Source organism: Heptranchias perlo, chromosome 1 (genome assembly GCF_035084215.1).
Source record: "Heptranchias perlo isolate sHepPer1 chromosome 1, sHepPer1.hap1, whole genome shotgun sequence".
Lineage (NCBI taxonomy): Eukaryota > Metazoa > Chordata > Chondrichthyes > Hexanchiformes > Hexanchidae > Heptranchias > Heptranchias perlo.
This window is the reverse complement of record NC_090325.1, coordinates 196620585-196641930: the sequence shown is the minus strand read 5'-3', so window position 1 is coordinate 196641930 and position 21346 is coordinate 196620585. Positions and strand designations below refer to the sequence as shown.

Genomic DNA, 21346 nt, shown 5'->3' with positions numbered 1-21346 from the left:
TGTGGGGGGTCCAAAACTAGAGGTCAGAAATATATCCAATAGGGAATTCAGGAGAAACTTCTTTACCCAAAGAGTGGTGAGAATGTCGAACGCACACAAAGAGTGCCACATGGAGCAGTTGAGGCAAATAGCATAGACGCATTTAAGGGGAAGCTAGATAAGCATGAGGGAGAAAAGAATAGAAGGGTAGACTGATAGGGTGAGATGAAGTAGGGAGGAAGGAGGCTCATGTGAAGCATTGACACCGGCACGGACCAGTTGGGCCGAATGGCCTGTTTCTCTGCTGTAGCTTCGATGTAACTCAATGTAAGTCCTGTTTAAAGGTGAGTAACAAATTCTTCCTAATCAGCCAAATCTGGCCATTGGCTCACGATCCTCGTTAAATGCAAGAGGTTTGTTCATTGTACAAGAAGTAGAAATGACCAAGTGACCAAAATACAGACGTTTATGGTAATCCCAACACCCAACTCAGAGTGGAACAAACAGCTTGAAACTACAGGTTCTCAAATGGGGTTCAGGGACAATTAAAAGAGAAAGTCAAATCTGTCTCCAAACATAGGCACAACACCAGTTTTCCTCCCTTGTTTATTTTGGATTGCCTAAATTGAGTGTACAATTTTTAAAATCAGAACTTAAGACTATTTCACTAGTTAGGCCTCAGCTGGATTATTGTGTCCAATTCTGGGCACCACACTTTAGGAAGGATATCAAGGCCTTGGAGAGGATGTTTACCAGGATGATACCAGGGATGAGGGAGAGACTGGAGAAGCTGGGATCGTTCTCCTTGGAGCAGAGAAGGTTAAGGGGAGATTTAATAGAGGTGTTCAAAATTGTGAGGGGTTTTGATGGAGTAAATAAGGAGAAACTGTTTCCAGTGGGAGGAGGGTCGGTAACCAGAGGATACAGATTTAAGGTGATTGGCAAAAGAACCAGAGAGGAAATGAGGAGAAATTTTTTTTTTTAATGCAGAGAGTTGTTATGATCTGGAATGCGCTGCCTGAAAGGGCGGTGGAAGCAGATTCAATAGTAACTTTCAAAAGGGAATTGGATAAATATTTGAAAGAGAAAATTGCAGGGCTATGGGGAAAGACCAGGGGAGTGGGACTAATTGGATAGCTCTTTCAAAGAGCCAGCACAGGCACGATGGGCCGAATGGCCTCCTCCTATGCTGTATGATTCTATTTTTAAAATAAGGCCTGTTGTATCTTATGAATGTCTAGCATCATTCTTTATTCAATACATTACATCAGATTTCTACATTACACACACGTGAAGAGAAGGCAAAAGTATAATCAAACTTAAATTTAAGAAAAGAAAGGAATGAGTAAATAAAATGCAAGATCGTGTTAATTATAACAAACACAATGCAGCTTTGACACCGGCATGTACGTGTACAAGTGCCTCTCTCTTACCTGTTTAGGTTGCTCTGCAATCTCAAGATAAGGCCCATCAGCTGGGAAAAAAAAAAAAATCGCAGTAATTATTAAACTCCAGAAAAAATAGTTAAAGAAAATACAGAGAACATGGAAGACAGAGACTAATCTGAATGAAGTACTTTTGCTGGAAATCCCTTTGCCCACCAACAGGAAAAAATAAATTCTATCTCGCAGGAACTAGATCGTAAAACCCTTCTCTAAAATCCAAAGCATTGTGGAAATGGGTCTTCAATTAGAGGCATTATACCAGGCAAAATATAAGTGAAGGTTAAGGAGAGATTTGATAGAGACGTGCAAAATCATGAAGGGTTTTGATAGGGTAGACGGGGGGAAATAGTTTCCACTGGCAGGAGGGTCGGTAACCAGAAAACACAGATTTAAGGCAATTGGCAAAAGAACCAGGGGGGAGATGAGGAGAAATTTTTTTTACGCAGCGAGTTGTTATGATCTGGAATGTACAGCTTGAAAGGGGGGCGTGGAAGCACACTCATAAAAGTATACCACAAAATCATTTAATTTACATCTAAAGTCCAAACCTCAATAGCAGAAAACGACAGCGCAGTATTTGTTAATCCGACCCCATTTGTACCAGACAGAAAAACAGGTCAAACTTCAAATCGGCAAATGATGAGTGTTTTCCAATACGAATATCAGACCATTCACACCACTTCATTAAAAATAAGGTCACAGCATAAAATATGGTTTACGATTCCACTCCCTCTCATGCAGAACTCTGGGGTATGTCCCTATTAATTATGTAATTAGTGTGATTCACCGACATGTTACAGCACAGGTTACATCGGCTAGATTTGCAATGTTTATTATCTAATAAATACTGCGTTAGCAAATTTGCATTTATAATCATAGAAAGTTACGGCATAGAAGGCGGTCATTCGGCCCATCGGCCGGAAAAGAGCCACCCAGCCTAATCCCACTTTCCAGCACTTGGTCCGTAGCCCTGTGGGTTACAGCAATTCAGGTGCACATCCAGGTACTTTTTAAATGAGTTGAGGGTTTCTGCCTCTACCAACCTTTCAGGCAGTGAGTTCCAGACCCCCACCACCCTCTGGGTGAAAAAATTTCTCCTCAGCTCCCCTCTAATCCTTCGACGAATTACTTTAAATCCATGCCCCCTGGTTATTGACCCCTCTGCAAAGGGAAATAGGTCCTTCTTATCCACTCTATCTAGGCCTCTCATAATTTTATACACCTCTATTAAATCTCCCCTCAGCCTCCTTTGTTCCAAAGGAAACAACCCCAGCCTATCAAATCTTTTCTCATCGCTAAAATTCTCCAGCCCCGGCAACATCCTTGTAAATCTCCTCTGTACCCTCTCTAGTGCGATCACATCTTTTTTGTAATGTGGTGACCAGAACTGTACGCAGTACTCAAGCTGTGACCTAGCTAGTGTTTTATACAGTTCCAGCATAACCTCCCTGCTCGTATATTCTTTGCCTCGGCTAATAAAGGAAAGTATCCCGTATGCCTTCTTAACCACCTTATCTACCTGTCCTGCTACCTTCAGGGATCTGTGGACATGCACTCCAAGGTCCCTCACTTCCTCTACACTGCTACTATTTATTGTGTATTTCCTTGCCTTGTTTGCCCTCCCCAAATGCATTACCTCACACTTCTCCGGATTGAATTCCATTTGCCACTTTTCTGCCCACCTGACCAGTCTATTGATATCTTCCTGCAGTCTACAGCTTTCCTCCTCACTATCAACCACACGCCGCTAATTTTTGTATCATCTGCAAACTTCTTAATCATGCCCCCTACATTTAAGTCTAAATCATTAATATATATCACAAAAAGGGACCTAGTACTGAGCCCTGCGGAACCCCACTGGAAACAGCCTTCCAGTTACAAAAACACCCATTGACCATTACCCTTTGCTTCCTGCCTCTGAGCCAATTTTGGATCCAACTTGCCACTTTCCCTGGATCCCATGGGCTTTTACTTTTTTGACCAGTCTGCCATGTGGGACCTTGTCAAAAGCCTTGCTAAAAATCCATGTAGACAACATCAAAAGAGTCTCCTTATCGAAGGAAGGGTATATTTGCCTTAGAGGGGGTGCAACGAAGGTTCACTAAATTAATTCCTGGGATGAGAGGGTTGTCCTATGAAGAGAGGTTGAGTAGAATGGGCCTATACTCTCTGGAGTTTAAAAGAATGAGAGGTGATCTCATTGAAACATATGATTATGAGGGGGCTTGACGGGGTAGATGCTGAGAGGTTGTTTCCCCTGGCTGGAGAGTCTAGGATTAGGGGGCATGGTCTCAGGATAAGGGGTCAGCAATTTAAGACTGAGCTAAGGAGGAATTTCTTCACTCAGAGGGTTGTGAATCTTTGGAATTCTCTACCCCAGAGGGCTGTGGATGTTCATTCAATATATTCAAGGGTGAGATAAATAGATTTTTGGACTCTAGGGGAATTAATGGATATGGGGATTGGGCGGGAAAGTGGAGTTGAGGTCGAAGATCAGCCATGATCTGACTGAATGGTGGAGCAGGCTCGAGGGGCCGTATGGCCTACTCCTGCTCCTATTTCTTATGTTCTTATGTTCTGAACCCCTTAATATTTCCTCTCTCACTATGTTTGTCCCATCCAATATTTCACACTCCTCCTCCTTAATTATAATCTCTGCAAAGTATTCATTAAGAACCATACCAACATCTTCTGTCTCCACACATAGTTTACCTTTTTGGACTCTATTGGCCCTACTCTTTCCTTAGTTATCCTCTTGCTCATTATGTATTCATAAAGCATCTTTGGGTTTTCCTTGATTTTACTTGCCAATATTTTTTCATGCCCTCTCTTTGCTTTCCTAATTTCCTTTTTAATTTCACCCCTGCACTTTCTATACTCCTCCAGACTTTCTGCAGTATTGAGCTCTCGGTATCCGACAAAAGCTTCCCTTTTTTGTCGAATCTTACCCTGTATGCTCCTGGTCATCCAGAGGGCTCTAGATTTGGCGGTCCCACCCTTTATCTTGTGGGAACATGTTTGTTCTGAACCCTCACTATCTCTCCCTTGAATGCCTCCCACTGCTCTGACACTAATTTACCTTCAAGTAAAGTGCCTTTAACATCGTAAAATGTCCCAAGGCGCTTCACAGGATCATAATCAAAATAAATTTAACATTGAGCCACATAAGGAGATATTAGGACAAGTTGGTCAAAGAAGTAGGTTTTAAGGAGCGTCTTAAGGGACGAGAGAGTTGGAGAGGTTTAGGGAGGGAATTCCAGAGCTTAGGGCCCAGGCAGCTGAAGGCACGGCCGCCAATGGTGGAGCGATGAAAATTGGGGACGGACAAAAGGCCAGAATTGGAGGATTAATTAAGTTAAACGTGAACACTAATCTTCAGTGTCCTTTCCATTCCTTTAAGGATGATGTTTTGTAAGACCATTTCCTAATATAACCTTTAAGGGACTAGAAAAACCATCGCACCCGAAAACGGGTCAAGTGTGCGATGCACACACCTGTTCACCTGGTCCCAGGCAGCACATTAAATTCGTGCTGGGAGCTGGTTATAATGATTCAGCCGTGCAGCCAGCACTACCTGTGCTATTCAACGGCTGCACACCTGTGTGGGGAGGGATGGCGGTGAATCAAGCATCTCTGACTCCCCTTAAAAGGCAACCATCACCTCTTAAAGGGGAGGTGCACACTGGCTGCAGACAACAGGGAAACTGCCCAGAGGTCCAGACCAGGCACCCAGGGGCTCTGATGCCGTGTTGGAGGGTCTGGCCCAGGTGGGCAGGAGGAGGGAGATCCAGTTACCTCTCGGGGGGCAGAAAGCCCTTCAGCAACGCCTCGGTCACCAGTGGGAAAAGGTCACTGCCGAGAGTTTAGCTCCCAGGACATGGCTGCAATGCCGAAAGAAGTTCAGTGACCTCACCAGATTTGTCAAGGTAACAATCCTGCTCTCAATCTCTGCTCACGCCTCCAGCCTCACTACTCACAATACTCCCCTCCCCCGCTTCCCTGCCCCCTTCTGCAATCACTGCTCCACACTTCACTACACCTCATTCTCCTCACACTCACACTCACACATATTGCAACTCTCACTTCCTCACACCTTACACGCTGCATGCCAACTATTCTAGCATGACAGGCACATTCTCCAAACACCTCACAAGACTCTCACTAACACATTCCCTTCTTGCAGGAGAAGCTCGTGCACAACCTGGGCCCAGGAGGCTGCCAGCGGAGGAGGCCGAGTGCCTGTACACCCTCTCCCCCCTCGGAGAAAGCGCGCCGACCATCACGGGCAGGGGGAGAACCGCGGCCGCGGGGGCCGGTAACGCTGGAGGAGACGTCACACGGGGTTTCTTCACACCTTATCCTCTTTTTCACTTCTTACTTCTATCTCACCCGTCACACTCTGCATGACAGGCTGCAGCTGCTCTCACGCCCACTTTTTCCTCTACGTTGCCTTCACACTAAAAGATACTTTCCTTTATTAGCCGAGGCATAGAATAGAAGAGCAGGGAGGTTATGCTAGAACTGAATCAACCACTGGTTAGGCCACAGCTTGAGTACCGAGTACAGTTCTGGTCACCACATTACAGGAAATATGTGATTGCACTAGAGAGGGTGCAGAGGAGATTTACGAGGATGTTGCCAGGACTGGAGAATTTTAGCTATGAGGAAAGATTGGATAGGCTGGGGTTGTTTTCTTTGGAACAAAAGAGGCTGAGGGGAGATTTAATTGAGGTGTATAAAATTATGAGGGGCCTAGATAGAGTGAATAGGGAGGACTTATTTCCCTTAGCAGAGAGGTCAATAACCAGGTGGCATAGATTTTTAAAGTGATTGGTAGAAGGATTAGAGGGGAGCTGAGGAGGAATTTTTTCACCCAGAGGGTGGTGGGGGTCTGGAACTCACTGCCTGAGAGGGTGGTAGAGGCAGAAACCCTCAACTCATTTAAAAAGTACCTGGATGTGCACCTGAATTGCTGTAACCTACAGGGCTACGGACCAAGTGCTGAAAAGTGGGATTAGCGTGGATAGCTCTTTTTCGGCCAGTACAGACATGATGGGCTGAATGGCCTCCTTCTGTGCCATAAATTTCTAAGATTTCTAAATCTTGTCCCTTTCTTTCATTTCAGGTGCTGAAGATGTGGAGTTACCTCTGCCAACTGAGGAAGAGGAGCCCAGTCTTCCTGAAGATGCAGCGTCATTCGATCTGACCCTCACAAGCACAGTTCAGAGACCTGGCACCATGCGTACTTTAGCGGAAGGTTACGGGAGGGGTGTTCATGTGGTAAATCACTGGGCACAAGTGTGCAGGAGCTAGGGTAGGGGAATAGGAAACCACAGATGCCAGCTTGCAGAGGGGCGAGATCACATACCAGCTCTGCTGCCACTTTCAGTGGCCACCTGCTGCCTACATACATGGAAATCTTTGCAATCCTTCTTGTTGTTTGCCAGACTCCCGAATTTTGTGTCTTCAGTAGGTTTTTGTATCATGCTTCCTGTATCCAAGACCAAATCATCCATAAACATCGAGACTAAATGTAGACCCAGCACTGACCCAAGCTGCACCACTCCCAACCCAAGCTGCACCACTCCCAACCCAAGCTGCACCACTCCCAACCCAAGCTGCACCACTCCCAGCCCAAGCTGCACCACTCCCAGCCCAAGCTGCACCACTCCCAACCCAAGCTGCACCACTCCCAACCCAAGCTGCACCACTCCCAGCCCAAGCTGCACCACTCCCAGCCCAAGCTGCACCACTCCCAACCCAAGCTGCACCACTCCCAGCCCAAGCTGCACCACTCCCAGCCCAAGCTGTACCACTCCCAGCCCAAGCTGCACCACTCCCAGCCCAAGCTGCACCACTCCCAGCCCAAGCTGCACCACTCCCAACCCAAGCTGCACCACTCCCAACCCAAGCTGCACCACTCCCAACCCAAGCTGCACCACTCCCAACCCAAGCTGCACCACTCCCAACCCAAGCTGCACCACTCCCAGCCCAAGCTGCACCACTCCCAGCCCAAGCTGCACCACTCCCAGCCCAAGCTGCACCACTCCCAGCCCAAGCTGCACCACTCCCAGCCCAAGCTGCACCACTCCCAGCCCAAGCTGCACCACTCCCAGCCCAAGCTGCACCACTCCCAACCCATGCTGCACCACTCCCAGCCCAAGCTGCACCACTCCCAGCCCAAGCTGTACCACTCCCAACCCAAGCTGTACCACTCCCAGCCCAAGCTGCACCACTCCCAGCCCAAGCTGTACCACTCCCAGCCCAAGCTGTACCACTCCCAGCCCAAGCTGTACCACTCCCAATTTTACTCCAATCTAAAAAACATCCATTAACGCTAACCCTTTGCTTCCTGGCAGTCAACCAACTTTGTATCCATGCTGCTACATTTCCTCTTAGCCTGAATTTTTGCAGCAAGCCTGCCTGTGAGACACTTTTATCAAATGCCTTTGAAAAACTAACATTTATCAGGGGGTCGAAATTCAAACTTTGCACATTTTTCAGGCATAAAATGAGGGAGAAACTTACCAAAATCAGGCCGGGATCTCCTGCGCCCGATCTGCACCTGAAATTTGTGCGGGCGCCATTCGGATCAGACGACTTTTAGTCGCTCAGGGCACCCGCCTGAAGCAGGCGTTAGGCCCCTTTAATAGGTAGATGTGTGAACTCACCTTTAGTTTTGCTAATTTTTTCAGAACTGAAATCCTTTTCTATAGTTATCTCTAAGAATTGTTCCATACGCTCCTCCAGTACACCTACATTCTCACTTCCACCATCCTTTATAATTTTGACGCAAAATATTTATTTAATATCTCTGCCATAGCGTCACCCTCTACAAGATTTCCCACTTTATCTTTGAGTGGTTATACCCTCTCCAACTGTTCTTTTGCTTATAAAAATGAATAAGTAAGGGCTTTTAGATTTTCTACTACTCTTTTTTCATATTTCCTTTTAAACCTTCTAATCTGCCTTCTCCCCTCAACAACAATTTGCATTTATATAGTGTCTTTAACATGGTAAAAGACCCCAAGGTGCTTCACAGGAGCGATTATCAAAATTTGACACCGAGCCACATAAGGAGATATTAGGACAGGTGACCAAAAGCTTGGTCAAAGAGGTAGGTTTTAAGGAGCGTCTTAAAGAAGGAGAGAGAGGTAGAGAGACGGAGAGGTTTAGGGAGGGAATTCCATAGCTTAGGGCCCAGGCAGCTGAAGGCACGGCCGCCAATGGTGGAGCGATTAAAATCGGGGATGAGCAAGGGGCCAGAATTGGAGGAGCGCAGAGATCTCGGAGGGTTTTTGGGCTGTAGGAGGTTACAGAGATAGGGAGGGGAGAGGCCATGGAGGGATTTGAAAATAAGGATGAGAATTTTAAAATCGAGGTTTTGCCGGACCGGGAGCCGATGTGGGTCAACGAGCACAGTGGGTGATGGGTGAACGGGACCTGGCCCGGGTTAGGATAGGGGCAACAGAGTTTTGGATGAGCTCAAGTTTACGTAGAGTAGAAGGTGGGAGACCGGCCAGAAAAGCCTTTCAGCTTATCAGGCCTGATCTTCCACAGGATATGTACAATCTACTGTATCATGGACCCACCTCTTTCAACTCCTGAGGGAAAGCTCAACAGAAATACTTATTGATCCCCCAAAGTGCAAAATCCAGAATGAATATCCCCGTGGGAACCACTGTATCCCATGGATCATACAGATCAGCCATGATCTAATTGAATGGCGGAACAGGCTGGAAAGGATGAAAGACCTACTCCTGTTCCTAAAACATCTTGGTCAAGACTATCACACCAATTCCATTCCCAAAAAGGTACTTATGCAGCTTAATTTTTTTTAAAGGAGCTACATAGCAATTTACAAGGACATTATTTACAGTGGAAAAATCAGACTGGTCATAACTTACAGCACAACAGAGATCAGCATGGGAAAACACGTGACAATGTGACAGACAGAGCCAGAAAGACTTTCAATACCAAACTTTTCCTTGTACAATGCAGAAAGTGATAAACTGTTGTGTCGAATGTGTTAGAGAGATTTGAGGACTGAGTCACCACTTTCTGAAACTCAATCTATTTTTTTCCACAGTGGAAATATTTAGTGAAGTTTCTGTACAGTCTTAGACAGGAAATAGCTATAATTTGGACAAAGTCCCGCTGTGTTTCAATTCTTGTCTGATACAGTAAATGAGAAGCTGCAGATTTCACAAACCTATAAAAAAAAATTTCACTCAAAACACAGCAGGCTGCCAGAAGTTTAAACCTTTCAGAAATATGACGAAAGAGAAATAGCAGTTTATCGTGCCTTCAGAACATCTCAAAGAGTTTCTCAATAAATAAATTACTTTTGAAGTTATTGTTACGCAGCCAAAGAAATTAAATATTATACAGAGCAATGGAAAAAAATCTAAAGCCATTCCCACGGTTTTATAAAACCTACTCAGAGTAAATATGCAAAATTCTATGAGAGGGGTAGGAGGAACTAAAGAAAGTTATTATTGGTATACAAGCTGTGCAAACTCAAAACTAAAACTAAGCATTATTTTTGTTTACAGAGAAGATTCTTAAGAAAGCCAGGCAACCATCATGCACATATCAAGGCCGTACACACAGGACTGAGACGAACGACCAGTTAAATAGTTTCTGGTGGTTGAGGAAGGAATGTCGGCCACAACCGCAAGAGCTAAGCAGATGAATTCCGTGTCGTCGAGGGCACCATTGAGCACTGATCTGAGCTGGTGGCCAAGAAGCTCGGGAGCTCCGGCTGCCTCAGGGCAAACCAATCCCGGTGAGGGGACCTCACCATGCCCCGTTTGTCCTTACCCAATATGGCGCTTGGCGCAATTCTGACTGGAAGTGTGCGCGCGCGCTCCCTGCCCGCCATTTTCAGGCTTTAGTAGGCTGCGTATCGCCCGAGAAACGGGCTCTACCTGGCCCAATTTCCAGGCCAAAGTTTTTTGCCAGGAGTTCAGATTAGCAACAGTTTACCATATATACATTTTCTGTTAACATCTACAAACAATGACTTCTTGTTGCTTGCAAAGACTGATAATCCGTAAACAGAATTAGACACATGACCATTTATTCAGCTTTCAACATACTGAGAAAAGGATAAATTAAAAAGGAATCAAAGGGGTGCGTTTCCACTCCATACACTGGACTGTAGGATGGAAGCAGCTTGGCTTTGCACTGGCACGGCCAATATGGTGTAAACACTGCCTGAATCCAGCATAGAGGCCCACCTGAAACCAGAGAGGAAATAAGCAGGACTCCTTTCACCTCACTTTGAACTCAGTTCTTTTTAAAAATTCATTCATGGGATGTGGGCGTCGCTGACGAGGCCGGCATTTATTGCCCATCCCTAATTGCCCTTGAAAAGGTGGTGGTGAGCCGCATTCTTGAACCGCTGCAGTCAGTGTGGTGAAGGTTCTCCCACAGTGCTGTTAGGGAGGGAGTTCCAGGATTTTGACCCAGCGACAATGAAGGAACGGCGATATATTTCCAAGTCGGGATGGTGTGTGACTTGGAGGGGAACGTGCAGGTGGTGTTGTTCCCATGTGCCTGATGCTCTTGTCCTTCTAGGTGATAAAGGTCGAGGGTTTGGGAGGTGCTGTCGAAGAAGCCTTGGCGAGTTGCTGCAGTGCATCCTGTGGATGGCACACACTGCAGCCAGAGTGCGTTGGTGGTGAAGGGAGTGAATGTTTAGGGTGGTGGATGGGGTGCCAATCAGGCGGGCTGCTTTGTCCTGGAAGGTGTCGAGCTTCTTGAGTGTTGTTGGAGCTGCACTCATCCAGGCAAGTGGAGGGTATTCCATCACACTCCTGACCTGTGCCTTGTAGATGGTGGAAAGGCTTTGGGGAGTCAGGAGGTGAGTCACTTGCCGCAGAATACCCAGCCTCTGACCTGCTCTTGTCGCCACAGTATTTATATGGCTGGTCCAGTTAAGTTTCTGGTCAATGGTGACCCCCAGGATGTTGATGGTGGGGGATTCGGTGATGGTAATGCCGTTGAATGTCATGGGGAGATGGTTAGACTCTCTCTTGTTGGAGTTCAGGTCCTGGCACCTGATTTACACTCAGGTTTAGTGCCAGTGCAAAGCTGTTTTGGTTTCACATTGACGCTAAATTTGTTGAATGTGAATGCACCCAGACAGTGTTTGAAAGGTTTGTGACGATAATCCTTGTAGCCATTTCACCGGGCAGCACAATCGTGCAAATCTCATTGTTTGAATTTAGAAGAGCTGGTCTGAGTTCAAGGGTTAAGTTGTACGGGATACCCATGATTTTTTTTTGTTTATTGAGATAGAACCATTCATTTGAATAACCCCCACTGAATGTTGGTACAGTCTCTAAACAAATATATGTGGCCAGAAATAACGGTGTCTGAACGACGCTCTTTGTTATTAATGTGTGAATCGTCCAGCAACTTGTGACGAGGAAGAGATTCCCCGTGAATTATGAATCGCCACAAGTTGCTGGACGATTTGCGCCGCTCTGTTAGCCTCGCGAAAAACGGCATCGCGCCCTCAACCTCCCCGGGAGTTTCATGAAGTTGGTGCATTTGCGCATTAATTACCCATTAAACTCATCACAGAAAGTTAAGTTTAGAAATTAATAGTGCATGTTTCCTTTTAACAACGTTAATTGTTAATGACGGCCAATCAACCTCTCTGGCCCAGAAAGAGAACAGTTAAAAGTGTGGCATCTCATTCCTTCTGGTGGTGAATTGTTGGAGATTTAAAAAATGTCAAATTTTAAATTTAATTTTTTTTTCTTACTTTTCCTTTGTGTCTCTTTTCTCTCTCTCTCTCTCTTAATCCAATCTTTCTTTCCCTCTCTTTCTCTTCCTGTACCTGATTTGACATTGAATTCACCCTCCTTCTCCCTCCTCTCTCCTTCATCTGTTTATTTCTCTATGCTTCACAGAATCATAGAATGATGCAGCTCAGAAGGAGGACATTCGGCCCATCATGCCTGTGCCGGCTCTTCAATAGAGCGATCCAATTAGTCCCACTCTTCTGCTCTTTCCCCATTGCCCTGTAAATTTTTTCTCCTCAAGTATTTATCCAATTCCCTTTTGAGAGTTATTATTGAATCTGCTTCCACCGCCCTTTCAGGCAGCGCATTCCAGATCATCACTACTCTCTGCACCTCTAATTCTTTTTGCTAATCACCTTAAATCTGTGTCCTCTGGTTGCTGACCCTTCCGCCACTGGAAACAATTTCTCCTTATTTATTCTATCAAAACCGGTCATGATTTTGTACATTTCTATCAAATCTCCTCTCAACCTTCTCTGCTCTAAGGAAACCAACCCCAGCTTCTCCAGTCTATCCACGTAACTAAAGTCCCTCATCCCTGGAACCATTCTTGTAATTCTGTTCGCCACCCTCTCTAAGGCCTTCACATCCTTGCTAAAGTAAAGTTAAATCTCATTGGTTAAGGAGATAGACTCTTGGTCCCGTCATTCACCAAAGTCTCAGATGCCCCAGTGCCTGTTATCAGCTCGCACTTCCGGCAACTTACAGGGCAAAGCATTTTGGAGCTGAAGGGTGAGGGAAAGAGGTTAACTGTCAGGGCACGTCGCGAGATGCCCCACTCCAGCAAATTATGGGCCCATTTTGTGATGGAATGAAAAACGGCAAATGCAGGAAATCTAACGCAAGAATCAAAGATGCTGGAAACACATGGGATTCGATTCCACCAGGTCCCAAAGACAGGGAAAAAAAACGGTGACTATTTCAGATGGTGACATCATTCCGATGAAAGGTCACCTCTCAAAACATCAAAGAACTTGGTTTATATGGCGCCTTTGACAACACTAGCCTATGTGCTTCACAGCCAATTAATCGCTTTCGAAATGTAGTCCCTATTGTTAGTAGCGCACAGCAAGGTCCCACAAACATCAACGTGATAAATGACCAGTTAATCTGGTGGTGTTGGTTGAGGGATAATTAAATACTGGCCAAGACCCCTGGTGAACTCCCCGGCTCCGTCAGTACTGCCTGGAAAGTTATGAGCTCAAGTCCTTGGAGTGGGTCTTGAACCCACAATCTTCTGATTCAGAGGTGAGAGTTCTGCCACTGGGACAAGATGATGCTTAACCTTTAAAAAAAATTTTTTCACGTTTAATCAATTTGATATCGGGTGACCTATGACTAAATGAGCTAATTTTTCTCTTATGAAAATTAGTATGCGGAACTATAATTTTTCACACTTTTCTAAACAGTATCAAAATTTCTTAATTCAGGATCCAGTGTCCCAATAAAACATCTGACAGCGATGATACTCACTTGTCTGTAGTGGAGAGTCCGTAGGACCAATTGGTGAGTTAAACATGTTGGCAGGCATGTCCAAAGCATTATAATCTTCCATGCCAAAAATCTAAATGGGGTGAGGTGGAGAAAAAAATAAAGTCAATTGCAGAAAGTCCAAATGCAGTTGCACAGAAAATAAACACTAATTATGGTTCCATGCACGGTGTAGGAGTTATCTGAGGTTATCTACAGGTAGTGTTTGGTGGAAGTAAAGTGGGCAGCCATTCTTAGCCAGCACGCTTGTTTGACCAGGAGTATCGGTGAAAATGATAGTGGGGGGGTGGGGGGGGGGGGGGTGTGGGGAGAGAAAGAGAAAGAGAAAGAGAGAGAAGGGAAGCAAACCAATTGCAGATCAGGTGTTGTCCAAATTGGAGGAAACACGTACATGTTCAACTGCAGTAAGTGTCTGCAACTCGAGGAAATTCGGCTCAGAGTTGTCGAACTGAAGTCCGAGCTGCAGACATTGGGATACATCAGGGAGGGGGAAGAGTTATCTGGACACTTTGATCCAGGAGGCAGTCATATCCTTTAGATTAGGTAGTAGTTTAGAGTCGGTCTGTGGTCAGGGACAGGAGGGTGTGACTGTGAGTCAGGCAGGTATGGGGTCCCAGGATGCAGTGATGGAGGAGCCTCAGCCTTTGACCTTGTCCAACAGGAACGAGGTACTTGCTAACTGTATGGGATGAGATCAAAGACTGCAGGGAGGATTGGCAAACTGACCACGGCACTGTGGTAATGGAGGCCATTCAAGTGGGGGGAGCAAAAAGGAATGTGGTGGTGGTTGGGGATAGTATAGTCAGGGGGATAGATACTGCAGCCTCGACCGGGAGTCCTGAAGGCTGTGTTGCCTGCTCGGTGCCAGGGTTAAGGGCATCTCCTCGCAGCTGGAAAAGAACTCTGAGCAGGAGGGGGAGGATCCAGTTGTCGTGGTCCATGTAGGAACCAACGACATAGGTAGAACTAGGAATGAGGTTCAGCTGAGGGAGTTTGAGGAGCTGGGGTCTAAATTAAAAAGCAGAACCTCAAAAGGTAATAATCTCTAGATTACTACCTGAGCCACATGCAAATTGGCACAGGGACAAACAGATTAAATGGTTAAACACTTGGCTCAAAGAGTGGTGTGGGAGACAGGGGTTTCGATTCATGGGGCACTGGCCCAGTACTGGGGAAAGAGGGAGCTGTTCCGTTGGGACGGGCTCCACTTAAACTGGGCTGGGACCAGTGTCCTGGCGAATCGAATAACTAGGGCAGTAGATAGGACTTTAAACCAGTAAGAGGGGGGAGGGTTCAGGTAAGGGTAAATTTATCAGTCTAAAGAGAAAAGTCAAGGCTGTAGAGCAGAGTAGCGATTTGGGTAAAAACAAACAGAGTGTGTCAGGAAGGGGCAGAGTGTTTAACAAAGGTAATAGTGCATTAGTGACTGAGGTCACATCAGGGACAAAAAGTAAAAGGTTAAAATTAAAGTTGCTATATCTGAATGCATGAAGCATTCGTAACAAGATAGATGAATTAATGGCACAAATAGAGATAAAATGGGTTTGATCTAGTAGTCATTACTGAGACGTGGTTGCAGGGTGACCAAGGTTGGGAACTAAATATTCCAGGGTACTTGACTTTTAGAAAAGAAAGGCAAAATGGAAAGGTGGGGGAGGGAGGTGGGGGAGGGAGGTGGGGTAGCCCTGATAACAACGGGTGAGATAAGGACAGTAGAGAGAAAGGATCTTAGCTCAGAAAATCAGGATGTAGAATCAGTCTGGGTGGAGCTAAGAAATAACAAGGGGCAGAAAACACTGGTGGGAGTAGTTTACAGGCCCCCTAACAGTAGTTATAGTGTTGGACAGAGTATAAATCAGGAGATTAGACGAGCATGTAACAAGGGTAATGCAATAATCGTGGGGACTTTAATCTTCATATAGACTGGAGGACGAGTTCCTGGAATGTATTCAAGACAGTTTTCTAGAACAATGTGTCGAGGAACCAACTAGGGAACAGGCTATTTTAGATCTAGTATTGTGTAGTGAGAGAGGATTAATTATTAATCTTATAGTTGAGGATCCTCTGGGGAAGAGTGATCATAATATGATAGAAATTCACATTGAGTTTGAGAGTGATGTAGATAAGTCCAAAACTAGGGTCTTAAATTTAAACAAAGCCAATTATTTAAGTATGAGGGGTGAGTTGGCTAAGGTAGATTGGGAAATTAGATTAAAAGGTATGATGGTAGATAAGAAATGGCGAACATTTAAAGAAATAATTTATAATTCTCAATGAATATAGATACCCTTGAGGAATAAAAACTCCATGGGAAAAGTGATCCAACTGTGGCTAACTAGAGAAGTTAAGGATAGTATTAGAATAAAAGAAGAGGCCTATAATGTTGCCAAACAGAGTAATAAGCCTGATAATTGGGAGGGTTTTAGAAATCAGCAAAGGATAACCAAGAAATTGATAGAGGGAGAAAATTGAATACGAGAATAAACTAGCAAGAAATATAAAAACAGATTGTAAGAGCTTCTACAAGTAAGTAAAAAGGAAGAGATTAGCGAAAGTTAACGTGGGTCCCTTAGAGGCTGGAACAGGAGAAATTATAACGGGGAATAAGGAAATGGCAGAGACGTTAAACAAATATTATGTATCCGTCTTCACAGCAGAAGACACAAAAAACATACCAGCAATAGTGGGGAACCAAGGGTCTAATGAGAGGGAGGCACTTAAAGTAATTAATATTAGTAAAGAAAAAGTACTGGAGAAATTAATGGGATGAAAAGCCGACAAATCCCCAGGACCTGATGGCCGACATCCGAGGGTTCTAAAAGAGGTGGCTACAGAGATAGTGGATGCATTGGTTGTGATCTTCCAAAATTGTCTAGATTCTGGAACGGTCCCAGTGAATTGGAAGGTAGCAAATGTAACCCTGCTATTCAAGAAGGGAGGGAGAGAGAAAACAGGGAACTACAGGCCGGTTAGCCTGACGTCAGTAGTGGGGGAAATGCTAGAATTCATTATTAAGGATGTAGTAACAAGGCACTTCGAAAATCATAATGATTAGGCAGAGTCAACACAGTTTTATGAAAGGGAAATCGTGTTTGACAGATCTATTAAGGGTTTTTTGAGGATGCAATTAGCAGGGTAGATAACTGGGAACCAGTGGATGGAGTATATTTGGATTTCCAAAAGGCATTCGATAAGGTCCCACATAAAAGGTTGTTACATAAGATTAGGGATTGGGAGTGATTATTAGCATGGATAGAGGATTGGTTAATAGATAGAAAACAGAGTAGGAATGAATGGATCATTCTCGGGTTGGCAGGCTGTAACTAGTGGGGTGCCGCAAGGATCAGTGCTTGGGCCTCAGCTATTTACAATCTATATTAATGACTTAGATGAAGGGACCGAGTGTAATGTATCCAAGTTTGCCGACGATACAAACCTAGGTGGGAAAGTAAGCTGTGAGGAGGACACAGAGTCTGCAAAGGGATATAGACAGGTTAAGTGAGTGGGCAAGAAGGTGGCAGATGGAATATAATGTGGGGAAATGTGAGATTATTCACTTTGTTGGGAAAAATAGAAAACCAGAATATTTTTTAAAATGGTGAAAAACTATTAAATGTTGGTGTTCAGAGGGATTTGGGTGTCCAGAAAGCTAACATGCAGGTACAGCAAGCAATTAGGAAGGCAAATCATAGAAAGGTTACAGTACAGAAGGAGGCCATTCAGCCCATTGAGTCTGTGCCGGCTCTATGGAAGAGCAATCCAGCTAGTCCCACTCCCTCGCCCTATCCCCGTAGCCATCCAAATTTTTTCCTTTCAAGTACTTAACCAGTTCCCTTTTGAAGGCCATGATTGAATCTGCCTCCACCACCCCCTCGGGCAGTGCATTCCAGATCCTAACCACTCGCTGTGTAAAAAAGTTTTTCCTCATGTCACCTATGTCCTCTGGTTCTTGACCCTTCCGCCGATGGGAACAGTTTCTTTCTATCTAGACCCTGTATCTAGACTGTATAAATAAAATTAATGATTGAATAGAAGGAAGTAGTTTCATGTAATGTCCTTCACACTGGACAATAAAATACTGCAGGAAATTAAACATTGCCACTAGATAGACAGTTTGAATCCTCAGGCACTTACATTCGAGACTCCAAGACGGTATGTATCCTCCTCAGCCATCATTAGCCTAGGAAAAAGAAGCAAAAAACATTTAATACAAAAAAACACTAACAGTAACTGCATAGTGGCCATTTCAAAATAAGGTTAAGATTTCAGGATCTCTCATGTACTCTGATACAGCCCACTAAACAAATCAAGTCAACTCAATGCAAAAGAAAAAACTTGCATTTTTATTCTGCCTTTCACGACCTCAGGATGACCCAAAGCACTTTACAGCCCTTTGAAGTATAGTCTCTGTTGTAGCATAGGAACCATGGCAGCTAATTTGCACACAGCAAGATCCCACAAATAGCAATGCAATAAATGACCAAATAATCTGTTTTTTTAAAAAAGTGATGAAGGATAAATATTGGCCCAGGACATCGGGAAGAACTCCCCTGCACTTTTTTGAAATAGACCATTTATGTCCAACGGAGAGAGAAGGCGGGGCCTTGATTTCATGTCTCCTCCGACAGTGCTGCGGTCTCTCAGTACTGCACTGAAGCGTCAGCCTGGAATTTGTGCTCAAGTTTTTGCATTCAATAATTATGACAACTCACCATCAACTACCACTTGTAGATGTTGCTGCCATGGTGCTACTCCACGGAATTTTCTCCCTAAACTCCTCCACCTCTTTTTCCTCCTTTAAAAAACTCAAGACCCAACACTTTGACCAAGCTTTTCCTAAACTCTCCCTTCCTGGATTGGCATCTGTTTTCCGTACCTCTTTCTGCTGGGATGTCTTTAATGTTAAAGGGTGCTGCATAAACAGAAATTGTTTTTTGTAACTTGCCATATATCCAGAGAACAGATCATTGGGTGGCGACAGGAACTGGTTCAACTGTGACGATGCTGTGGTTGGACAGTGCACTGGCACTTGCTCTGGGGCCAGAGACTAGAGGACAACCTGGAATCTGGGGCCAGAGGCTAGAGGACAACCTGGAATCTGGGGCCAGAGGCTAGAGGACAACCTGGAATCTGGGGCCAGAGGCTAGAGGACAACCTGGAATCTGGGGCCAGAGGCTAGAGGACAACCTGGAATCTGGGGCCAGAGACTAGAGGACAACCTGGAATCTGGGGCCAGAGGCTAGAGGACAACCTGGAATCTGGGGCCAGAGACTAGAGGACAACCTGGAATCTGGGGCCAGAGGCTAGAGGACAACCTGGAATCTGGGGCCAGAGGCTAGAGGACAACCTGAAATCTGGGGCCAGAGACTAGAGGACAACCTGGAATCTGGGGCCAGAGACTAGAGGACAACCTGGAATCTGGGGCCAGAGGCTAGAGGACAACCTGGAATCTGGGGACAGAGGCTAGAGGACAACCTGGAATCTGGGGCCAGAGACTAGAGGACAACCTGGAATCTGGGGCCAGAGACTAGAGGACAACCTGGAATCTGGGGCCAGAGGCTAGAGGACAACCTGGAATCTGGGGCCAGAGACTAGAGGACAACCTGGAATCTGGGGCCAGAGGCTAGAGGACAACCTGGAATCTGGGGCCAGAGGCTAGAGGACAACCTGGAATCTGGGGCCAGAGACTAGAGGACAACCTGGAATCTGGGGCCAGAGGCTAGAGGACAACCTGGAATCTGGGGCCAGAGGCTAGAGGACAACCTGGAATCTGGGGCCAGAGGCTAGAGGACAACCTGGAATCTGGGGCCAGAGGCTAGAGGACAACCTGGAATCTGGGGCCAGAGGCTAGAGGACAACTTGGAATCTGGGGCCAGAGGCTAGAGGACAACCTGGAATCTGGGGCCAGAGACTAGTGGACAACCTGGAATCTGGGGCCAGAGACTAGTAGACAACCTGGAATCTGGGGCCAGAGACTAGTGGACAACCTGGAATCTGGGGCCAGAGACGAGAGGACAACCTGGAATCTGGGGCCAGAGACGAGAGGACAACCTGGAATCTGGGGCCAGAGACGAGAGGACAACCTGGAATCTGGGGCCAGAGACGAGAGGACAACCTGGAATCTGGGGCCAGAGACGAGAGGACAACCTGGAATCTGGGGCCAGAGGCTAGAGGACAACCTGGAATCTGGGGCCAGAGACTAGTGGACAACCTGGAATCTGGGGCCAGAGACTAGAGGACAACCTGGAATCTGGGGCCAGAGACTAGTGGACAACCTGGAATCTGGGGCCAGAGACGAGAGGACAACCTGGAATCTGGGGCCAGAGACGAGAGGACAACCTGGAATCTGGGGCCAGAGACGAGAGGACAACCTGGAATCTGGGGTCAGAGACGAGAGGACAACCTGGAATCTGGGGCCAGAGACGAGAGGACAACCTGGAATCTGGGGCCAGAGACTAGAGGACAACCTGGAATTGCGGACTATGTTCTGCATCCGTCGCAACTTCCAGGGAAAATAGGAGAGAAAATTGAAGAGATTGAAATAATAATTTTCCCTCATGAAGTAGTGGAGATGTAGAATATTGTCAGCAAAAGTTAACACTTGAAAAGACCCGGAGAAATATTTGGTTAAAAATAGGATTGAAGGTTCCAAGTATAAATCACTGACAGGTCCTCAAATCCTCTCTGGAGCATAATTGCTACCGGAAATGCTGAAATAGACTACACACCACACAGGCAGTCTTCCTCATTCTCAGAAAAATGTTCACCCTCTACAAATAAATAGGAACTTCTGTTTATCCCTTGGGGAAACAATGAGGAAGATCATCACCTGTGGAATGCAACTGGTCAGGGTTAAAAAATGTTGATCAGAAGATTAGATTGGATCTTCTAAGTTCTACCTTTTGCAAGGCCATGGGGAAGTTTTACAGAGTGTCTATTGACACCACCGTGTCAGCCAATGAGTTGGAGGCGGGGGAGGACTTACAGCAGGACTCACAGCAGTCTATTTTACAGAAAACAAAGTCTATTTACGCAGCAAACAGGGTCTATTTAAATAAAGTGTCTCTATGAACTACAACAGAACTCATGACCAAAACCACAGCAACTCCTGATGAAAGCAGGGTTATTTCTCCAGCAAAATGCAGCGGGTGGAAGATATAATACAAATTTTGTGCATAAAATCAACCCCAGTCACTTACAGTGTTGCGGTCTCCAGGCGTGATTGACGGGGGAATTACCCAATCATCACCATTCTGGCCAGGAATAGTGGTGTCATTATGTGCAGCTCAAGATTTATAGAGCTTTGTCTTCTTGAGAATTTAGTGTGTGATCCATTAGCTGCCTCAGGAGATTAAATACTTTGGGTGGATTCCCAGCTGTGAGCTGTACTTGATCTGTGGAATGAAGTGACTTGGCCTGCCAGATAACCATTTCTTAACCTGTATTCCTGAAGGGAGTCTCCTGGTGAGTTGGGGCATAGAATAGTGGGAACGTTGCCTATGGACAAGGCTTCGGATGGGGAGAGAGATAGAATTTGCTGAGTAAAAATTGTAATTTGAATGGCCTTTAATAAACCTTGCATATGTGCTGGTAGGTTCAGCATTCGATGCCTTC

General features: G+C 45.6%; 1 protein-coding gene across 1 annotated transcript in view; it reads right to left on the bottom strand.

The window, feature by feature from the left end:
* LOC137331176 (nuclear factor NF-kappa-B p105 subunit-like) overlaps window positions 1-21346 on the bottom strand; it is a 116156-nt gene that overhangs the window by 76398 nt on the left and 18412 nt on the right. Inside the window, exons 2-4 of the mRNA XM_067994776.1 lie at window positions 17867-17912; window positions 13715-13805; window positions 1413-1453 (exon numbers count right to left, since the gene is read on the bottom strand). Of these exons, the coding sequence (XP_067850877.1) occupies window positions 1413-1453; window positions 13715-13805; window positions 17867-17908 (174 nt within the window). The 5' untranslated portion in view covers window positions 17909-17912. The remainder of the gene's footprint in view (window positions 1-1412; window positions 1454-13714; window positions 13806-17866; window positions 17913-21346) is intronic.